The 20,271-nt window shown below is 46.3% G+C and overlaps 1 protein-coding gene across 3 annotated transcripts in view; it reads left to right on the top strand.

The window, feature by feature from the left end:
• Positions 1 to 1,599: 1,599 nt before the first annotated feature.
• The window catches only part of LOC139581629 (glutamate receptor 1-like), a 231,968-nt gene continuing 213,296 nt past the window's right edge, over positions 1,600 to 20,271 (top strand). For all 3 annotated transcript variants that reach the window (XM_071411588.1, XM_071411590.1, XM_071411589.1), the window contains exons 1-2: positions 1,600 to 1,895; positions 2,190 to 2,324. In XM_071411588.1, the coding sequence (XP_071267689.1) occupies positions 1,814 to 1,895; positions 2,190 to 2,324 (217 nt within the window). In that variant the 5' untranslated portion in view covers positions 1,600 to 1,813. The remainder of the gene's footprint in view (positions 1,896 to 2,189; positions 2,325 to 20,271) is intronic.

Below are 20,271 nucleotides of genomic sequence, written 5' to 3' on the forward strand. Positions count from 1 at the left end.
TATTGAATTTATGCATCAAATTGTGTGTGTAGATGGCTTGACAGAAATGGTCATGTTGAAGTTTTGTTTCATACATATCCAGATTATGCTGCGTACCATTTTGTGTAGGTATGTTAAAGGCCCTGCATGGTCAACCCGACATGCTGCGTACCATTTTGTGTAGGTATGTTAAAGGCCCTGCATGGTCAATCCGACATGCTGCGTACCATTTTGTGTAGGTATGTTAAAGGCCCTGCGTGGTCAACCCGACATGCTGCGTACCATTTTGTGTAGGTATGTTAAAGGCCCTGCATGGTCAATCCGACATGCTGCGTACCATTTTGTGTAGGTATGTTAAAGGCCCTGCGTGGTCAACCCGACATGCTGCGTACCATTTTGTGTAGGTATGTTAAAGGCCCTGCGTGGTCAACCCGACATGCTGCGTACCATTTTGTGTAGGTATGTTAAAGGCCCTGCGTGGTCAATCCGACATGCTGCGTACCATTTTGTGTAGGTATGTTAAAGGCCCTGCGTGGTCAACCCGACATGCTGCGTACCATTTTGTGTAGGTATGTTAAAGGCCCTGCGTGGTCAATCCGACATGCTGCGTACCATTTTGTGTAGGTATGTTAAAGGCCCTGCATGGTCAACCCGACATCTGTATTGTCCACACAGCATTAACTGGGATGTGGCCTCCACAGAAGCGAGAGCAAAATAAAAATTGGCGCTTCATGGAGCCACGCAGAGCTGTTTTGAAGGAAGTTTTGGTATTTATTAGGATCCTCATTAGCCGTTGCAAAAGCATCAGCTACTCTTCCTGGTCTCCACATGAAACATTACATAATACATAGTACAGAACATGATTCGTTTAGAAGGAAGTGAGCTTGTGTTTATACAGGACCTCCCGCCATCACCCACCAGTCAACCAATCATGTCAATGCGGAGCTGTATGGAGCCCTCCACAATGTTACAACATTTGAGAGGTGCACAGTGATGCAGAACAGAGCTCAATTTGGCCCCTGCATGCCTACAGAGGCTCCACAAGTACATCACACCATCCATTTGGCGCCTACAACCACATTTTCGGTTCAAGCATAAATGGGTTTTTAGAGGTATGTGCCAATGCATAAACAGTGCAATTACGTAAAGGTTATTTATTTATTTTTATTTAACCTTTATTTAACTAGGCAAGTCAGTTAACAACACATTCTTATTTACAATGACTGCTACGCGGGCCAAACCCTAACCCGGACGATGCTGGGCCAATTGTGCGCCTGGAATCGAACCAGGGTCTGTAGTGACGCCTTTAGCACTGAGATGCAGTGTCTTAGACCACTGCGTAACATTCCCCCCATAGATGCATTTGAGTGTATTAGAATGTAGAATGATGCCAAATTCAGATGTAAGAAAACGTTGTAGACTAATTAAACACTAGATGAACCAAGGAACCATAGCAGTTATGACTGTTTGAATCCAATTCCAAGTGTATAAAACAAAATAAAAACAGAGCGGCCACGAGACCCTCCTCGTGCGCGTCTCCTGAGAGGATGGTGATGCATTCGGCAGGTAGGGGCTCGAGCTGAAGTCACAGTTCCATATCATTGCAGCCGAGGACACGCGGGAGTCAGCAGCGCGCGAGAGAAAGAGCGGGAGGAGAGGAGAGAAGATAGTGACTGCAGTTGCACGTTCCCTCTCGACATTGGATCTATGTTGTTGTAAGAGCATCTGTGACTGGTAGGAAAGGAGTGGGGAAGAGGAGGTATACACTAACTCACCAAGGAAAGACCTATGCTTGGATTTTTCCTATTTTTTCTTCGCCAATGCAAAAGGAAATATGCAGCGAAGCTTCACCCTCCTGTACACCAGTTTTCTGGGGATGTGCTTGGGTTCAAGTTTTCCAAGTAACATCAATATAGGTAGGTGCAAAACCCACGCGTAAAATGAAGCCTGGCAGAATTATTGTATGTTTTTATTTATTTGTTTAGTGTACACATTTGATTTCTTGGCATAGGCCTATTTGTATGGACAATGACAAGTTAGTGAATATGCCTTTTCTGAGGCTATAAAGTTGTATTATATTATTATTATTATTATTATTATTATTATATTTTGCTGATAAAAGAGTCCGGAAATATTGATCTGTTCTGTGTTTGCGTTTTGTTTGCAGATGGACGTTTTATAAATAACCATTGATTCTGTATATTTCACAGGGGGACTATTCCCAACCGAATCTCACGAATATGACGTGTTTCGGTTCGCGCTCTCGCACCACCAGGAAATCCCCAAACTGTTGCCGCAGGTGGATATGGTCAAGATAGGCAACAGCTTCTCCATGACATATGCCTGTAAGTATTTTTTCCCAGGGTCTCTGTTCTCCCCATTCCACCCATCCCTCCCCGTTATTTCTTAGTTTACCTCATGGGTTATTTATTCATACGATCAATCTGTTGTCCTCCCGCTCAATGAGACCACTGGCCAACGCTTGTCCAGAAATGATTAGTCTGTGCTACGTAGAGGTGTCTGGCATTGATATATGTAGTTATGATATATACAATTACAGCTGGTTATTCTGTCACTGTAAAGATAGTCCGAGTGTGTGATTTTTTTGCATTCATCTGCATCGCTCTCTCTCATAAGAGGCTGTGTGTGACGCTCTCTCATAAGCTGTGTGTGACTCGTAAGAGGCTGTGTGTGTGCAGTCTTTGACTCTCTCGTGTAAGAGGCTGTGTGTGCTTGTGTGACTCTCTCCTAAGAAGCAGGGTGTGTGTGCGTGTGTGACTCTCTCCTGAGAAGCTGGGTGTGTGTGCGTGTGTGACTCTCTCCTGAGAAGCTGGGTGTGTGTGCGTGTGTGACTCTCTCCTGAGAAGCTGGGTGTGTGTGCGTGTGTGACTCTCTCCTGAGAAGCTGGGTGTGTGTGCGTGTGTGACTCTCTCCTGAGAAGCAGGGTGTGTGTGCGTGTGTGACTCTCCTGAGAAGCTGGGTGTGTGTGCGTGTTTGACTCTCTCCTAAGAAGCTGGGTGTGTGTGCTTGTTTGACTCCAAAAAAAGCAGGGTGTGTGTGCGTGTGTGACTCTCTCCTAAGAAGCAGGGTGTGTGTGCTTGTGTGACTCTCTCCTAAGAAGCTGGGTGTGTGTGCTTGTGTGACTCTCTCCTAAGAAGCTGGGTGTGTGTGCGTGTGTGACTCTCTCCTGAGAAGCTGGGTGTGTGTGCGTGTGTGACTCTCTCCTGAGAAGCTGGGTGTGTGTGCTTGTTTGACTCCAAAAAAAGCAGGGTGTGTGTGCTTGTGTGACTCTCTCCTGAGAAGCTGGGTGTGTGTGCGTGTGTGACTCTCTCCTGAGAAGCAGGGTGTGTGTGCGTGTGTGACTCTCTCCTGAGAAGCTGGGTGTGTGTGCTTGTTTGACTCTCCTAAGAAGCAGGGTGTGTGTGCTTGTTTGACTCTCCTAAGAAGCAGGGTGTGTGTGCGTGTGTGACTCTCTCCTGAGAAGCTGGGTGTGTGTGCTTGTTTGACTCCAAAAAAAGCAGGGTGTGTGTGCTTGTGTGACTCTCTCCTGAGAAGCTGGGTGTGTGTGCTTGTTTGACTCCAAAAAAAGCAGGGTGTGTGTGCGTGTGTGACTCTCTCCTGAGAAGCTGGGTGTGTGTGCTTGTTTGACTCTCCTAAGAAGCAGGGTGTGTGTGCTTGTTTGACTCTCCTAAGAAGCAGGGTGTGTGTGCGTGTGTGACTCTCTCCTGAGAAGCTGGGTGTGTGTGCTTGTTTGACTCCAAAAAAAGCAGGGTGTGTGTGCTTGTGTGACTCTCTCCTGAGAAGCTGGGTGTGTGTGCTTGTTTGACTCCAAAAAAAGCAGGGTGTGTGTGCGTGTGTGACTCCTAAAAAGCAGGGTGTGTGTGCTTGTTTGACTCTCCTAAGAAGCAGGGTGTATGTGCTTGTTTGACTCTCTCCTGAGAAGTTGTGTGTGTGTGCTTGTTTGACTCCAAAAAAAGCAGGGTGTGTGTGCGTGTGTGACTCCTAAAAAGCAGGGTGTGTGTGCTTGTTTGACTCTCCTAAGAAGCAGGGTGTATGTGCTTGTTTGACTCTCCTAAGAAGCAGGGTGTGTGTGCTTGTTTGACTCTCCTAAGAAGCAGGGTGTGTGTGCTTGTTTGACTCTCCTAAGAAGCAGGGTGTGTGTGCTTGTTTGACTCTCCTAAGAAGCAGGGTGTGTGTGCTTGTTTGACTCTCCTAAGAAGCAGGGTGTGTGTGCGTGTGTGACTCCTAAAAAGCAGGGTGTGTGTGCGTGTGTGACTCTATCTTGTAAGAGGCTGTGGGTGTGTTTGACTCTCTTGTAAGAGGCTGTGTGTGTGTGGGCGTGTGTGACTCTCTATCTTATAAGAGGCAGTGTGTGTGTGTGACTCGTAAGAGGCAGTGTGTGTGCGTGTGTGAGCAAGAGAGAGACCTCAGTGCAATGAACACATTTTTCTGACAAATCTACCCATATCAGTAGTATCCATGTAGGCTACAGACAATATAACCAGATGGAACAAAGTGGTTATATACTTTATATTTAAAATATTGATTTTGTTTTGACACCCTTCCCCCATTTAGCCTACACAAGCCAACATTGAAATATGATCTGTGACAGCGCTGATCAAGCAACTCCCCTTTCCCACCGACATTCAGGAGAAACCTGTTCCCACAAAGCCCTGTTCATAATTACAGATGGATTTGTATTCGTTTAGCTTCAGCTGGCACCAGCTACTCAGGTTAGCTTTCTCATTACAGTAGCCTAGCCTACAACACCTTCCCACTCAAATGGCTCCAACCGCCGTGACTCACTCAACTTCATAAGGTAGTTTCAGGAACACGTCTAAAATAGGGTTCTAATTACTGGAACACTGTAGGAGAAATATTACATAGTAGACATTCAATTTGTTCACCCTTAGACATCATTATCTTCATGGATGAGCTCACTTCCATGGGGGCGGGCGTGTAAGGTGACACTCAGGCACGTAGGAAAGAGGATTTATAGTTTATTGTAAAGCACTGTGGATCAATGGTGGTCACCGGTCAAAGCAGCTCAGTTACTCTCGTGTAAGTACATCAACCACCGAATCATCATTGCACAGCCTGTCTGCTCTGATGATGCCCAAATCAAATCATGTGTAATCGTTTTAGCAGCACTGTCACAATCACCTTCCCTTAACAGATACAGACACTGAAGCGGTTTTGTAACATGTTTTAGAGACCAAGGTGATATGGTAGCCCAATCATTCGCCCGTCTGCTGAAAAGCAAGAAAAAAACATTATAAAATGAAAAATAACTTAATTTCTGGATTTATGTATGTGTATTTTTGTGTGTTCCAACCTTCACTTTTGGGATTTTAAACACCAAGGTGCCCTTGAGGTTTTATTTATTTAAGTTGTTCCATCTAAAGGTAGGCCATGTCCCAGGTGCTCCATGTTGGACACTGTGCATCAGGCCTATGCAGCTGGGTGCTGGCTCCAGATGAAACACACACAATAGATTCTCCTCCCTGACAACTCTCTCTTTCCACACTAGTCTCCTCAGGACTGCTTGAAGTGCGACATTCAATTTCACTGGCAGAGTCTTCAGACATTGATAACCGTGTTGTTTCTGTGTTCTTTTTCCTACTCTGAGACAAGACTTTAATTTAAAGGCAGTTTTTATTCTGTTTCACATACTTGTCATGCTTTTCCTCTGATCTCTGCCTCGGCTCTGAAGACACGCAGTTCCGTTTTGAAAAAAAATGAACGAAAAGGAAATCAGAAAAAAAGGAAACCGTGGATGTATTTAAGTCAGATGATATCTAATGCAATAGGACTGTAACACATGATATCTAATCCAATAGGACTGTAACACATGATATCTAATGCAATAGGACTGTAACACATGATATCTAATGCAATAGGACTGTAACACATGATATCTAATGCAATAGGACTGTAACACATGATACCTAATGCAATAGGAGTGTAACACATGATATCTAATCCAATAGGACTGTAACACATGATATCTAATGCAATAGGACTGTAACACATGATATCTAATCCAATAGGACTGTAACACATGATATCTAATGCAATAGGACTGTAACACATAATATCTAATGCAATAGGACTGTAACACATGATATCTAATGCAATAGGACTGTAACACATGATATCTAATGCAATAGCACTGTAACACATGATATCTAATGCAATAGGACTGTAACACATGATACCTAATGCAATAGGAGTGTAACACATGATATATAATCCAATAGGACTGTAACACATGATATCTAATGCAATAGGACTGTAACACATGATATCTAATGCAATAGGACTGTAACACATGATATCTAATGCAATAGGACTGTAACACATGATATCTAATGCAATAGGACTGTAACACATGATATCTAATGCAATAGGACTGTAACACATGATATCTAATGCAATAGGACTGTAACACATGATATCTAATCCAATAGGACTGTAACACATGATATCTAATGCAATAGCACTGTAACACATGATATCTAATGCAATAGGACTGTAACACATGCTATCTAATGCAATAGGACTGTAACACATGATATCTAATGCAATAGCACTGTAACACATGATATCTAATGCAATAGCACTGTAACACATGATATCTAATGCAATAGGAGTGTAACACATGATATCTAATGCAATAGGACTGTAACACATGATATCTAATGCAATAGGACTATAACACATGATATCTAATGCAATAGGAGTGTAACACATGCTATCTAATGCAATAGGACTGTAATTTTTTATTTATTTTTATTTTATTTAACCCTTATATTACCAGGTAAGTTGACTGAGAACACATTCTCATTTACAGCAATGACCTGGGGAATAGTTACAGGGGAGAGGAGGGGGAGGAAAGAGCCAATAGTAAGCTGGGGATGATTAGGTGACCGTGATGGTATGAGGGCCAGATTGGGAATTTAGCCTGGACACCGGGGGTTAACACCCCTACTCTTACGATAAGTGCATTGGGCTCTTTAGTGATCACAGAGAGTCAGGACACCCGTTTAATGTCCAATCCGAAAGACACAGCACCGTACACAGGGCAATGTCCCCAATCCCTGCCCTGTGGCATTGGGATATTTTTTTAGAGCAGAGGAAAGGCTGCCTCCTACTGGCACTCCAACACCACTTCCAGCAGCATCTGGTCTCCCATCCCACTTCTGGTCCCCACAAGAATAGTTAAACATGTCCGGCATGAGGGGGGAGAATCATCATGTTTATCAGAACAGTAATTGTAACCATTACACAATGTTATGCAGGAATGTCAATTACACCTGTCATAACGGCTCACTAACCTTTAATGTAGCCTACATCATAGCTGACACAGCTGGAGATTAGGGGACTATATTTTCTCTAGGCTAACACAAAGGAACTTTAATGAGGAATTCCTATTCAAACTAGAGCCAGAAATGTGAAATATTGATGCTCCCTGTCATTTATGCCCCAATGATTTTTTATGTGTCACATTTCGACCCTTCAGATCTGTGTCACAAACCAGGTTTCCATTCAACCGTTTTATGCAAGTAAAGTACATGTTGGATAACAAATGTCATGACAGGCCTGATGAAAACGTTCCAAATGTCGACAAAGCAAAATACGCTAGACAAGGTGGGATCTTTCTGTGTCGTTAAAATGAATTATGAGAGAAATGTTGGTGTAAACGCTTTTATGTGCAAATATTCATATAACCATAATATCAAAGTAAACTTGGAGTCACACGATGACATGTTGTGTGGTCCTCCCACTACGACTCATCAGGAAAGCATGCAGTTTATCTCACTACAATACGTTTAAGTTAGCAAAAATAGATAAGAGCTTGCTAGCATGGAAAAGGAAATAACCGCCTATTTGTGTAAAAATCACCCTGATTTAACTCCTTAGTCATATCCTATTTTCTTATGGCCCTGCCTACACCTAACGGCTTGTTTTTTTAAAATTATATGAGCAAAATATATTCAATTTTATTTGGAATGGCAAGCCAGACAAAATGAAATGGGCCTAGTTTTATAATGAATATGAATTCAGAGGGCAGAAATGATTCAATATTAAAGTATTAGACCTCTCACTAAAGGCTTCAGTCATACAAAAACTATTCTTAAATCAAAACGGGTTCTCAAGAATGGCCTTTTTCTCTTTATTCAGATTACAGCCTCTCACTTTTGGTTATTTGAAAATGAAATCATCTCCAAAATCTCGCTATTTTTAAAACAAGCCCAAAAAAGTTGGTTACTATTTCAGTTTAATCCACCAGAAAAGACAGAACAAATATTACAGCAAATATTATGGTTCAACTCAAATATATTAATGTGAAAATATAAAATGTAAAAAAATTGTATAATCTTTGTAAATTATATCATAAATAGGACTGGTGGTTATGTAACACATGCAGCTAACGTAAATATATGTGTCACGTGCGGTCCCTCTCCGGCCTCTAGGTCACCAGGCTGCTGATTATTACGCACACCTGTCACCATCGTTATGCGCACCTGTGCGTCATTAGACTCACCTGGACTCCATCACTTCCCTGATTACCTTCCCCATATATGTCACTCCCTTTGGTTCCTTCCCCAGGCGTCATTGTTTCTGTTTCAGTTTCATGTCACGGCGTTGTTCGTGTTTCTTGGTTTGCGTTATGTTTTCATTTATTTATTAAATGATTCACTCCCTGAACTTGCTTTCCGACTCCCAGCGCACATGTTACAATATGGAAATATCTGCTCTATTCAAAATATAGCCAACTAATTTCAGCATTACAGAAAAAATGGAGGAGGCAAGTGGAAAGGGGAGAAGGTAAGGAACTGGTCTGTCGGCATTAAAGACCAAAATTGGTTAAAGAAAATTGTGATGAATAAAAAAGTGTATCAGTTTCATTTATTAAGGACCAAACATTGACAGCTGTGGCACAAAAGTTGGGAAGAGATTTTCGATGTACCGATTCCATGGCACATGGTTTATGAACTGATACACAAAACGATGTCGGATTCAAAACGTAGTTTTTCAGTTTCAATTATTATATCAAATTCTTGCAACCATTAGAATGTTATATACAGTGCCTTCGAAAAGTATTCAGACCCCTTGACTTTTTCAATTTCTTACGTTACAGCCTTATTCTAAAATGGATTAAATAAAAAAAAATCTTCAGCAATCTACACACAATACCCCATAATGACAAAGCGAAAACAGGTTTTTAGAATTTTTTGCAAAAAACAGAAATACCATATTTACGTAAGTATTCAGAACCTTTGCTCAGGTGCATCCTTTTTCCATTTGTCATCCTTGAGATGTTTCTACAACTTGATTGGAGTCCACCTGTCATAAATTCAATTGATTGGACATGATTTGGAAAGGCACACACCTGTCTATATAAGGTCCCACAGTTGACAGTGCATGTCAGAGCAAAATCCAAGCCATGAGGTCAAAGGAATTGTCCGTAAAGCTCAGAGACAGGATTGTGTCGAAGCACAGATCTGCGGAAGGGTACCAAAAAGATTCTGCAGCATTGAAGGTCCCCAAAAACACAGTGGCCTCCACCATTCTTAAATGGAAGAAGTTTGGAATCACCAGACTCGGGCCGGGCTTAGCAATCGGGGGAGAAGGGCCTTTGTCAGGGAGGTGACCAAGAACCTGATGGTCACTCTGACAGAACTCTAGAGTTCCTCTGTGGAAATGGGAGAACCTTCCAAATGGACAACCATCTCTGCAGCACTCCACCAGTCAGGCCTTTATGGTAGAGTGGCCAGACGGAAGCCACTCCTCTGTAAAAGGCACATGACAGCCCGCTTGGAGTTTGCCAAAAGGCACCTAAAGAATCTCAGACCATGAGAAACAAGATTCTCTGGTCTGTTGAAACCAAGATTGAACTCTTTGGCCTGAATGCCAAATCTCACGTCTGGAGGAAACCTGGCACCATCCCTACGGTGAAGCATGGCGGTGGCAGCATTATGCTGTGGGAATGTTTTTCAGCGGCAGGGACTGGGAGACTAGTCAGAATCGAGGGCAAAGATGAACAGAGCAAAGTACAGAGAGATCCTTGATGAAAACCTGCGCCTGAGCGCTCAGGACCTCAGACTCGGGGCGAAGGTTCACCTTCCAACAGGACAATGACTCTAAGCACACAGCCAAGACAACACAGGAGTGGCTTCGGGACAAGTCTCCGAATGTCCTTGAGTGACGCAGCCAGAGCCTGGACTTGAACCCGATCAAACATCTCTGGAGAGACCTGAAAATAGCTGTGCAGCAACTCTTCCCATCAAACCTGACAGAGCTTGACAGGATCTACAGAGAAGAATGGACGAAACTCCCCAAATAAAGGTGTGCCAAGCTTGTAGTGTCATACCCAAGAAGACTTGATGCTGTAATCACTGCCAAAGATGCTTCAACAAAGTACTGAGTAAAAGGTCTGAATACTTATGTAAATGTGATATTTCAGTAAATTATATATTTCAGTAAATTATATATTTTTAATACATTTTTGCTTCGTCATTATGGGGTGTTGTGTGTAGATTGATGAATAATTTTAGAATAAAGCAAAAACGTAACAAAATGTGAAAAAAGTCAAGGGGTCTGAGTACTTTTAAAAGGCACTGTATATGGGGGATACAACCATCCCAGCTCTGTAGATTTTGCTGCAAAGAGACAAAATCATTAGATCACTTGTTTTGGTACTGCCCATACGTAGCTTGTTTTTGGTCGCAGGTTCAGGAATGGCGGCAGAATTACAACATTTACCTGGAACTAACTCTGCAGATAGCACTGCTGGGTGATTTGAAAAGGCATAGTCAATCGATCAATAATGTAATAATACTCTTAGCAAAACATTTTAGGTTTCATTTACAAACTGTGGAAACTATGAGAATAGAAAGGTTCAGTACTTTTGTGAAACATCACAGCACAGTTCAAAAATACAGTATATGGCTATAAGCTGGAAGTAGAAGCCTAAGGGTTGTTGTCCATTCGTTTACTCCAATTAGATGAGGGCTGATGGGGCTATGGGAAAATAATAAAGAAGGGAAATATATAAAAAACATATATTTACCAAAATATATACGGCGGATTGGATATGATGCAGACAATTCCATTGATAGAAGCCACTATCTATCTGATCTACCCCCTAAAAAACCACTACTGCAGGTCTGAGACAAGGCCACTTGTAATTTCTAAACCTTGTACTGAACAACCCTTGAGCTGAGCTGGGTATTGGCAGCCGCTGTGATGACAACACATCGCCAGATTGTGGTGAGTGAACAGTGATCCCGCTCCTCTCCGTCCCGAACACGAAGGGACAGATCAGATCCTGTCAGCTGAGACAGCCAGGCTTCCATGTGACACGCATCAGGTAGCCTATCGGTTAGAGCGTTGCGCCAGTAACTGAAAGGTCGGTGGTTCCAATCCCCGAGCTGGCTTGGTGAAAGATCTGTTTACGCACCCTTGAGCACTTAACTCTACTTGCTCCTGTAAGTCGAGTGTCTGTTAAATGACTAACATGTAAATAACAGGCACAAACAGACGTGATGTACGTATAACAGAAAAGACAGGGACACCATTTCTCTCTTTGTTTCAGAATGGGCTTCAAGAGGATGTGGAAAAGGTTAACATTACATTAGATTTTGGTATCTGGACTTCATGATGATCTGCTTAGTGTGTGTATGAATGAAAGTTAATCCGTGTCTGTGTGTGTGTGTGCGTGCATCTGTATGTATGTATGTATGTGTGTGAATAAGCCTGGGAAGTTGCGGGCTATGACGGTCAGAGGCAGTTGGAGGCTGAATGGCTCCTTGTGTCTGTGGATGAATGGAGCTCCTCCGGATGAGGGAGGTACTCATCAGCGCGGCTGAGGCCTGCATGCCTTGCACTCCAAATGACACCCTATGCCCTATTTAGTGCACTACTTTTGACCAGGACTCATAGGGCCTATATAGGGAATGGGGTGCCATTTGGGACGTAGACTATATGACCACCCACTTCCTCCAGCCCTCCCCCTGCCTCCCCCTAACCTCACGCTTCATCCCCCGCATCCCCCCTCCCCACCAACTGTTCGGTTTAAACAGAGTAGGGCAGTAGGGGATGTAACGGCAGTAGGGGATGTAACGGCAGTAGGGGATGTAACGGCAGTAGGGGATGTAACAGCAGTAGGGGATGTAACGGTTGGGGGTTGGGCGGACTGGTAAAGGGGAGAGAACAGACAGAACAGGGTAGATGGTGTAGAAGGAAAATGGTTGACGTTGAGGGAACGATAATGTCTTTCTCCTGTTGAGTCATCGACAGTGTGTGTGTGCACGCCCTGTGTGTGTGTGTGTGTGTGTGTGTGTGTGTGTGTGTGTGCACTCCCTGTATGTGTACGTTTGTTCATCTGGGTGTTATTTGTGGGTGTATGTTTCCATGCTTACGTATGTGTTTGTGTGTGTAGCCTACGTGTTCATAGGAAGATCTAGCTTGACTGTCTCTCTATATGTTTCCATGTTTAAATATAACTGCAGTGGAATGGATACCTTGAGCCAATCAGAGAGTATTAGTCAGTATTCATTTTGGTTAGCGTTGACATCACCATAATCTGCTATTGACTGGCTTTAGAAAGGGATGGAGCGGAGGCATAAATACCTGATTTCATGCCAAATCTCCTGCAGGCATTAAGTTATAACTCCAGTGTGGTGCTGAATGAATATGTTGGTGAGGTGTTGCTTTAATGTTGGTTACCTGGCGATGTAACGAACGTCGTCGGGAGAAGGAGAAGAGGACCAAGGTGCAGCGTGGTAAGTGTTCATATTACTTTTAATAAAATACGAAACACTTGAACCAAAACAACAAAACGACAAACGAACAGTTCTGCAAGGTGCAATACACAAAACAGAAAACAACTATCCACCAAGCACAGGTGGGAATGAGGCTACTTAAGTATGGTTCTCAATCAGAGACAACGATAGACAGCTGCCTCTGATTGAGAACCACACCTGGCCAAACACCTAGAAATACAAAACATAGAACAACATAAACCAAAAGACATAGAATGCCCACCCAAACACACGCCCTGACCAAACCAAAATAGAGACATAAACCAGGAACTAAGGTCAGGGCGTGACAGTACTTCGTGCCATGGATCATCACTGGAGGCTTCTTGCCATGGATCATCACTGGAGGCTTCTTGCCATGGATCATCACTGGAGGCTTCGTGCCATGGATCATCACTGGAGGCTTCGTGCCATGGATCATCACTGGAGGCTTCGTGCCATGGATCATCACTGGAGGCTTTGTGCCATGGATCATCACTGGAGGCTTCTTGCCATGGATCATCACTGGAGGCTTTGTGCCATGGATCATCACTGGAGGCTTTGTGCCATGGATCATCACTGGAGGCTTCGTGCCATGGATCATCACTGGAGGCTTCTTGCCATGGATCATCACTGGAGGCTTTGTGCCATGGATCATCACTGGAGGCTTTGTGCCATGGATCATCACTGGAGGCTTCGTAACATGGATCATCACTGGAGGCTCGTGCCATGGATCATCACTGGAAGCTTCGTGCCATGGATCATCACTGGAGGCTTCGTGCCATGGATCATCACTGGAGGCAGTCTGATGCCTCGGCCTAGAGAGACACTCCTCTCCTCTTCTTCTGCAGTCTGATGCCTCGGCCTAGAGACACACTCCTCTCCTCTTCTTCTGCAGTCTGATGCCTCGGCCTAGAGACACACTCCTCTCCTCTTCTTCTGCAGTCTGATGCCTCGGCCTAGAGACACTCCTCTCCTCTTCTTCTGCAGTCTGATGCCTCGGCCTAGAGACACTCCTCTCCTCTTCTTCTGCAGTCTGATGCCTCGGCCTAGAGAGACACTCCTCTCCTCTTCTTCTGCAGTCTGATGCCTCGGCCTAGAGACACTCCTCTCCTCTTCTTCTGCAGTCTGATGCCTCGGCCTAGAGAGACTCCTCTCCTCTTCTTCTGCAGTCTGATGCCTCGGCCTAGAGACACACTCCTCTCCTCTTCTTCTGCAGTCTGATGCCTCGGCCTAAAGAGACACCCCTCTCCTCTTCTTCTGCAGTCTGATGGCTCAGCCTAGAGAGACTCCTCTCCTCTTCTTCTGCAGTCTGATGCCTCGGCCTAGAGAGACACTCCTCTACTCTTCTTCTGCAGTCTGATGCCTCAGCCTAGAGAGACACCCCTCTCCTCTTCTTCTGCAGTCTGATGCCTCGGTCTAGAGACACACTCCTCTCCTCTTCTTCTGCAGTCTGATGCCTCGGCCTATAGAGACACTCCTCTCCTCTTCTTCTGCAGTCTGATGCCTCGGCCTAGAGAGACTCCTCTCCTCTTCTTCTGCAGTCTGATGCCTCGGCCTAGAGAGACTCCTCTCCTCTTCTTCTGCAGTCTGATGCCTCGGCCTAGAGAGACTCCTCTCCTCTTCTTCTGCAGTCTGATGCCTCGGCCTAGAGAGACTCCTCTCCTCTTCTTCTGCAGTCTGATGCCTCGGCCTAGAGACACACTCCTCTCCTCTTCTTCTGCAGTCTGATGCCTCGGCCTAGAGACACTCCTCTCCTCTTCTTCTGCAGTCTGATGCCTCGGCCTAGAGACACTCCTCTCCTCTTCTTCTGCAGTCTGATGCCTCGGCCTAGAGAGACACTCCTCTCCTCTTCTTCTGCAGTCTGATGCCTCGGCCTAGAGAGACACTCCTCTCCTCTTCTTCTGCAGTCTGATGCCTCGGCCTAGAGACACTCCTCTCCTCTTCTTCTGCAGTCTGATGCCTCGGCCTAGAGAGACTCCTCTCCTCTTCTTCTGCAGTCTGATGCCTCGGCCTAGAGACACACTCCTCTCCTCTTCTTCTGCAGTCTGATGCCTCGGCCTAGAGACACTCCTCTCCTCTTCTTCTGCAGTCTGATGCCTCGGCCTAGAGAGACTCCTCTCCTCTTCTTCTGCAGTCTGATGCTTCGGCCTAGAGAGACTCCTCTCCTCTTCTTCTGCAGTCTGATGCCTCGGCCTAGAGAGACTCCTCTCCTCTTCTTCTGCAGTCTGATGCCTCGGCCTAGAGACACACTCCTCTCCTCTTCTTCTGCAGTCTGATGCCTCGGCCTAGAGAGACACTCCTCTCCTCTTCTTCTGCAGTCTGATGCCTCGGCCTAGAGAGACACTCCTCTCCTCTTCTTTTGCAGTCTGATGCCTCGGCCTAGAGAGACACTCCTCTCCTCTTCTTCAGCAGTCTGATGCCTCGGCCTAGAGAGACACTCCTCTCCTCTTCTTCTGCAGTCTGATGCCTCGGCCTAGAGAGACACTCCTCTCCTCTTCTTCTGCAGTCTGATGCCTCGGCCTAGAGAGAGACTCCTCTCCTCTTCTTCTGCAGTCTGATGCCTCGGCCTAGAGAGACACTCCTCTCCTCTTCTTCTGCAGTCTGATGCCTCGGCCTAGAGAGACTCCTCTCCTCTTCTTCTGCAGTCTGATGCCTCGGCCTAGAGAGACACTCCTCTCCTCTTCTTCTGCAGTCTGATGCCTCGGCCTAGAGAGACACTCCTCTCCTCTTCTTCTGCAGTCTGATGCCTCGGCCTAGAGAGACACTCCTCTCCTCTTCTTCTGCAGTCTGATGCCTCGGCCTAGAGAGACACTCCTCTCCCCTTCTTCTGCAGTCTGATGCCTCGGCCTAGAGAGACACTCCTCTTCTTCTTCTGCAGTCTGATGCCTCAGCCTAGAGAGACTCCTCTCCTCTTCTTCTGCAGCCTGATGCCTCGGCCTAGAGAGACACCCCTCTCCTCTTCTTCTGCAGTGTGGTGGTGATGTGTATCATCCCTCTGGGTAGCTCTGGGAGTAGAAGTGTAGAGAAAAAGAGAGAGAGTGTGTGTGTGTGGCGTTTAAGATTAAGAACAGAGAAACCGCTGTAGATTCTCCTCCATCTCAGCCTACACGCTGCTTAGTCCTCCTCCATCTCAGCCTACACGCTGCTTAGTCCTCCTCCATCTCAGCCTACACGCTGCTTAGTCCTCCTCCATCTCAGCCTACACGCTGCTTAGTCCTCCTCCATCTCAGCCTACACGCTGCTTAGTCCTCCTCCATCTCAGCCTACACGCTGCTTAGTCCTCCTCCATCTCAGCCTACACGCTGCTTAGTCCTCCTCCATCTCAGCCTACACGCTGCTTAGTCCTCCTCCATCTCAGCCTACACGCTGCTTAGTCCTCCTCCATCTCAGCCTACACGCTGCTTAGTCCTCCTCCATCTCAGCCTACACGCTGCTTAGTCCTCCTCCATCTCAGTCTACACGATGATTAGTCCTCCTCCATCTCAGCCTACACGCTGCTTAGTCCTCCTCCATCTCAGCCTACACGCTGCTTAGTCCTCCTCCATCTCAGCCTACACGCTGCTTAGTCCTCCTCCATCTCAGCCTACACGCTGCTTAGTCCTCCTCCATCTCAGCCTACACGCTGCTTAGTCCTCCTCCATCTCAGCCTACACGCTGCTTAGTCCTCCTCCATCTCAGCCTACACGCTGCTTAGTCCTCCTCCATCTCAGCCTACACGCTGCTTAGTCCTCCTCCATCTCAGCCTACACGCTGCTTAGTCCTCCTCCATCTCAGCCTACACGCTGCTTAGTCCTCCTCCATCTCAGCCTACACGCTGCTTAGTCCTCCTCCATCTCAGCCTACACGCTGCTTAGTCCTCCTCCATCTCAGCCTACACGCTGCTTAGTCCTCCTCCGTCTAATTGCATGATCACTGCTTAGTGGATTCACACACACACACACACACACACACACACACACACACACACACACACACACACACACACACACACACACACACACACACACACACGCACAATTACTGGAGACAGCGCTTCATCAGATGCATTTAATGTATTATTCATTGCAGCTCATCCAAAGCCATCACTCCATGGAGTTAGAGGCATACATATGTATTAATAACCATGTGGAAGAAATAGAAGTGTGGGAGCTTTTGTGTTTAGAAATACTCTTCTCAGGATTCATTGAAGGGAGATTGACAACGGGGAACTGGAAAAATAGAGAGTGAGACAGGTTTTGGTTTGTGTTCCCTACACACCACCACCACCACCACAACCACCCCACTGGGGTAGAACCATGCCCTAGAATGGTGTGTCTCAGCTGGGATGTGGGATTGAGGTGAGAGGGGCTAAGGCACCGTGCCCCAGAATGGTGTGTCTCAGCTGGGCTGTGGGATTGAGGTGAGAGGGGCTAAGACTGGAGTTTAATGGCTCGATTCAATCTGTAGTGCAGAAGATCGCAATTGACATTCCCGGAGACTACACTCACAGTAAATGCTATACATGTAGCCGACGTAAGACCTTGGAACATTCACAAGGCTGCAGAGCCAGATGGATTACCAGGACGAGTACTCAGAGCATGCACTTATCCGCTAGCAAGTGTCTTCACTGACATTTTCTCCCTGACCCAGTCTGTAATACCTATGTTTAAAGCAGACCACCATAGTCCCTGTGCCCAAGAATGTCAAGGTAACCTGCCTAAATGACTATCGCCCTGTAGCACTCATATATGTAGCCATGAAATGCTTTGAAAGTCTGGTCATGGCTCACATCAACACCCATCATCCCAGACACCCTGGACCACTCCAATTCGCATACCGCCCAACTATCTGTATACCGCCCAACGACAGGTCGGTCACTGATGTTGGGTGATTAGGCCTGGCTCACAGTCTGCGTTCCAATCCACCCCAAAGGCGTTGGATGGAGTTGAGGTCAGGGCTCTGTGCAGGCCAGTCAAGTTCGTCCACACCGATCTTGACAAACCATTTCTGTATGGACCTTGGTTTGTACATGGGTGTATTGTCATGCTGAAAGAGGAAAGGGCTGGTACTTCCTGTAAATAGCCAAGTTATTACCTCGTACCCCTGCACATCGACTCAGTACTGGTACCCCCTGTATATAGTAAAGTTATTACCTCATACCCCTGCACAACGACTCTGTACTGGTACTTCCTGTATATAGCCAAGTTATTACCTCGTACCCCTGCACATCGACTCAGTACAGGTACTTCCTGTATATAGCCAAGTTATTACCTCGTACCCCTTCACATTGACTCAGTACAGGTACTTCCTGTATATAGCCAAGTTATTACCTCGTACCCCTTCACATTGACTCAGTACAGGTACCTCAAGTATATAGCCAAGTTATTAACTCGTACACTTTCACATCAACTCAGTACTGGTACTTTTGGTACAAATTGAATCAGGCAAATATGATAACAGATTTTTAAGGGCCCTATATAACAGATATAACCATGTGACTTGTGTGAATCAGACTGGGTTGTCAATTCAAAGCAGGGGTGTTAATTCAAACTCATGTTATCTCTTTTACCACAGTCAAGGGTTCAAATATTGTCTTTACGTCAAAAGCTTTTGTCTAACACACACACACGCACACGCACACACTGTGAGTCATATCCCATTTTGTGTAACTCATTCTCTCACCCAGCCCCTCTGTTGAAGCCTGTTGCTGTATATATGCTACGTCTCCCTGTGTTGTTTCACCAGCTAGCCAAGCATGCAATACATGGACAGTGATTGTCTGAACTGCTGTTATGACAGGGATCACTAAGTGTGTGTGTGTGTGTGTGTGTGTGTGTGTGTGTGTGTGTGTGTGTGTGGTGTGTGTGTGTGTATACGCCAGTGTGTGTTTTTGTGTTTTTGTTACGACGAGGACATGGATCACTTAGCTAAGAGCTCTGGGTCGCTCGTACCGAGCACCGCTGCTGTTACTGTTGTTACTGTTGTTACTGCTGTTAGGTTGAGATGAGTCTTGGGAGGCAGTGGGATGTGTCTGTCTGTGTGAGCGGTGTTGCAGTGCAGTAGAGGAAGGACGTACATAGTGCAGGCAGCTGTCATGTTGTAGCATTACAGACAAGCAGTAGAGAGAGACTCCCTCCTCTCGCTCTTTGGTACATCCCTGTCTGTCCCTGCGTTAATGAGACACACAGACAACAACATATTTAGCTGCCACTTTAGCAGTTCTTACTTTGACAGGTGTGTGTTTTTGATGTTGTTCTTTTGACTGTTTTTACTTTGATGTGTGTGCGTGTTTGTGCGTGTTTGTGCATGTTTAGCTGTGTACACATACCCAGAAGATGCTAAATGAATGTTCTGTCTTGACAACACTACAGGTAGTGACAGAGAGACTGACGCCATACAACAACACTAATACACAGTACAGACCACAGTACAGACCACTGTACAGAGTCTCTTCCTCCCCTCTCTCCACCACACTCTTCCTCCTCCTCTTCCTCCCCTCTCTCATCCTCCTTTTCCTCGACCTCCTCCTCTTCTAGAGCAGGTTCACCTGTTTGGGAGGGATAGACGGCAGGACAGGGAGAGAGGGAGAGACAATGGGACATGGAGAGAGAATGGGACAGGGAGAGAGGGAGAGACACCAGGACAGGGAGAGAGGGAGAGACAACAGGGCAGGGAGGGAGAGACAGCAGGACAGGGAGAGAGGGAAAGACAACAGAACAGGGAGGGAGGGAGAGACAACAGGACAGGGAGGGAGGGAGAGACAACAGGACAGGGAGAGAGGGAAAGACAACAGAACAGGGAGAGAGGGAGAGACAACGGGACATGGAGAGACAACAGGGCGTGGAGAGAGACAGAAGGACAGGGAGGGAGGGAGAGACAGCAGGACAGGGAGGGAGGGAGAGACTTCAAGACAGGGAGAGAGGGAGAGACAGCAGGTCAGGGAGAGAGGGAGAGACAACAGGACAGGGAGAGAGGGAGAGACAACGGGACATGGAGAGACAACAGGGCGTGGAGAGAGAGACAGAAGGACAGGGAGGGAGGGAGAGACAGCAGGACAGGGAGAGAGGGAAAGACAACAGGACAGGGAGGGAGGGAGAGACAACAGGACAGGGAGGGGGGGAGAGACGGCAAGACAGGGAGAGAGGGAGAGACAGCAGGTCAGGGAGAGACAGCAGGACAGGGAGGGAGGGACAACAGGACAGGGAGAGAGGGAGAGACTGCAGGACATGGAGAGAGGGAGAGATAACAGGACAGGGAGAAAGGGAGAGACAACAGGACAGGGAAAGAGGGAGAGATAACAGGACAGGGAGAGAGGGAGAGACAGCAGGACAGGGAGGGAGGGACAACAGGACAGGGAGAGAGGGAGAGACTGCAGGACATGGAGAGAGGGAGAGATAACAGGACAGGGAGAAAGGGAGAGACAACAGGACAGGGAAAGAGGGAGAGATAACAGGACAGGGAGGGAGGGAGAGACAACAGGACAGGGAGGGAGAACAGGAGTGGA

Source organism: Salvelinus alpinus, chromosome 7 (assembly GCF_045679555.1).
Source record: "Salvelinus alpinus chromosome 7, SLU_Salpinus.1, whole genome shotgun sequence".
In the NCBI taxonomy this organism is placed as follows: domain Eukaryota; kingdom Metazoa; phylum Chordata; class Actinopteri; order Salmoniformes; family Salmonidae; genus Salvelinus; species Salvelinus alpinus.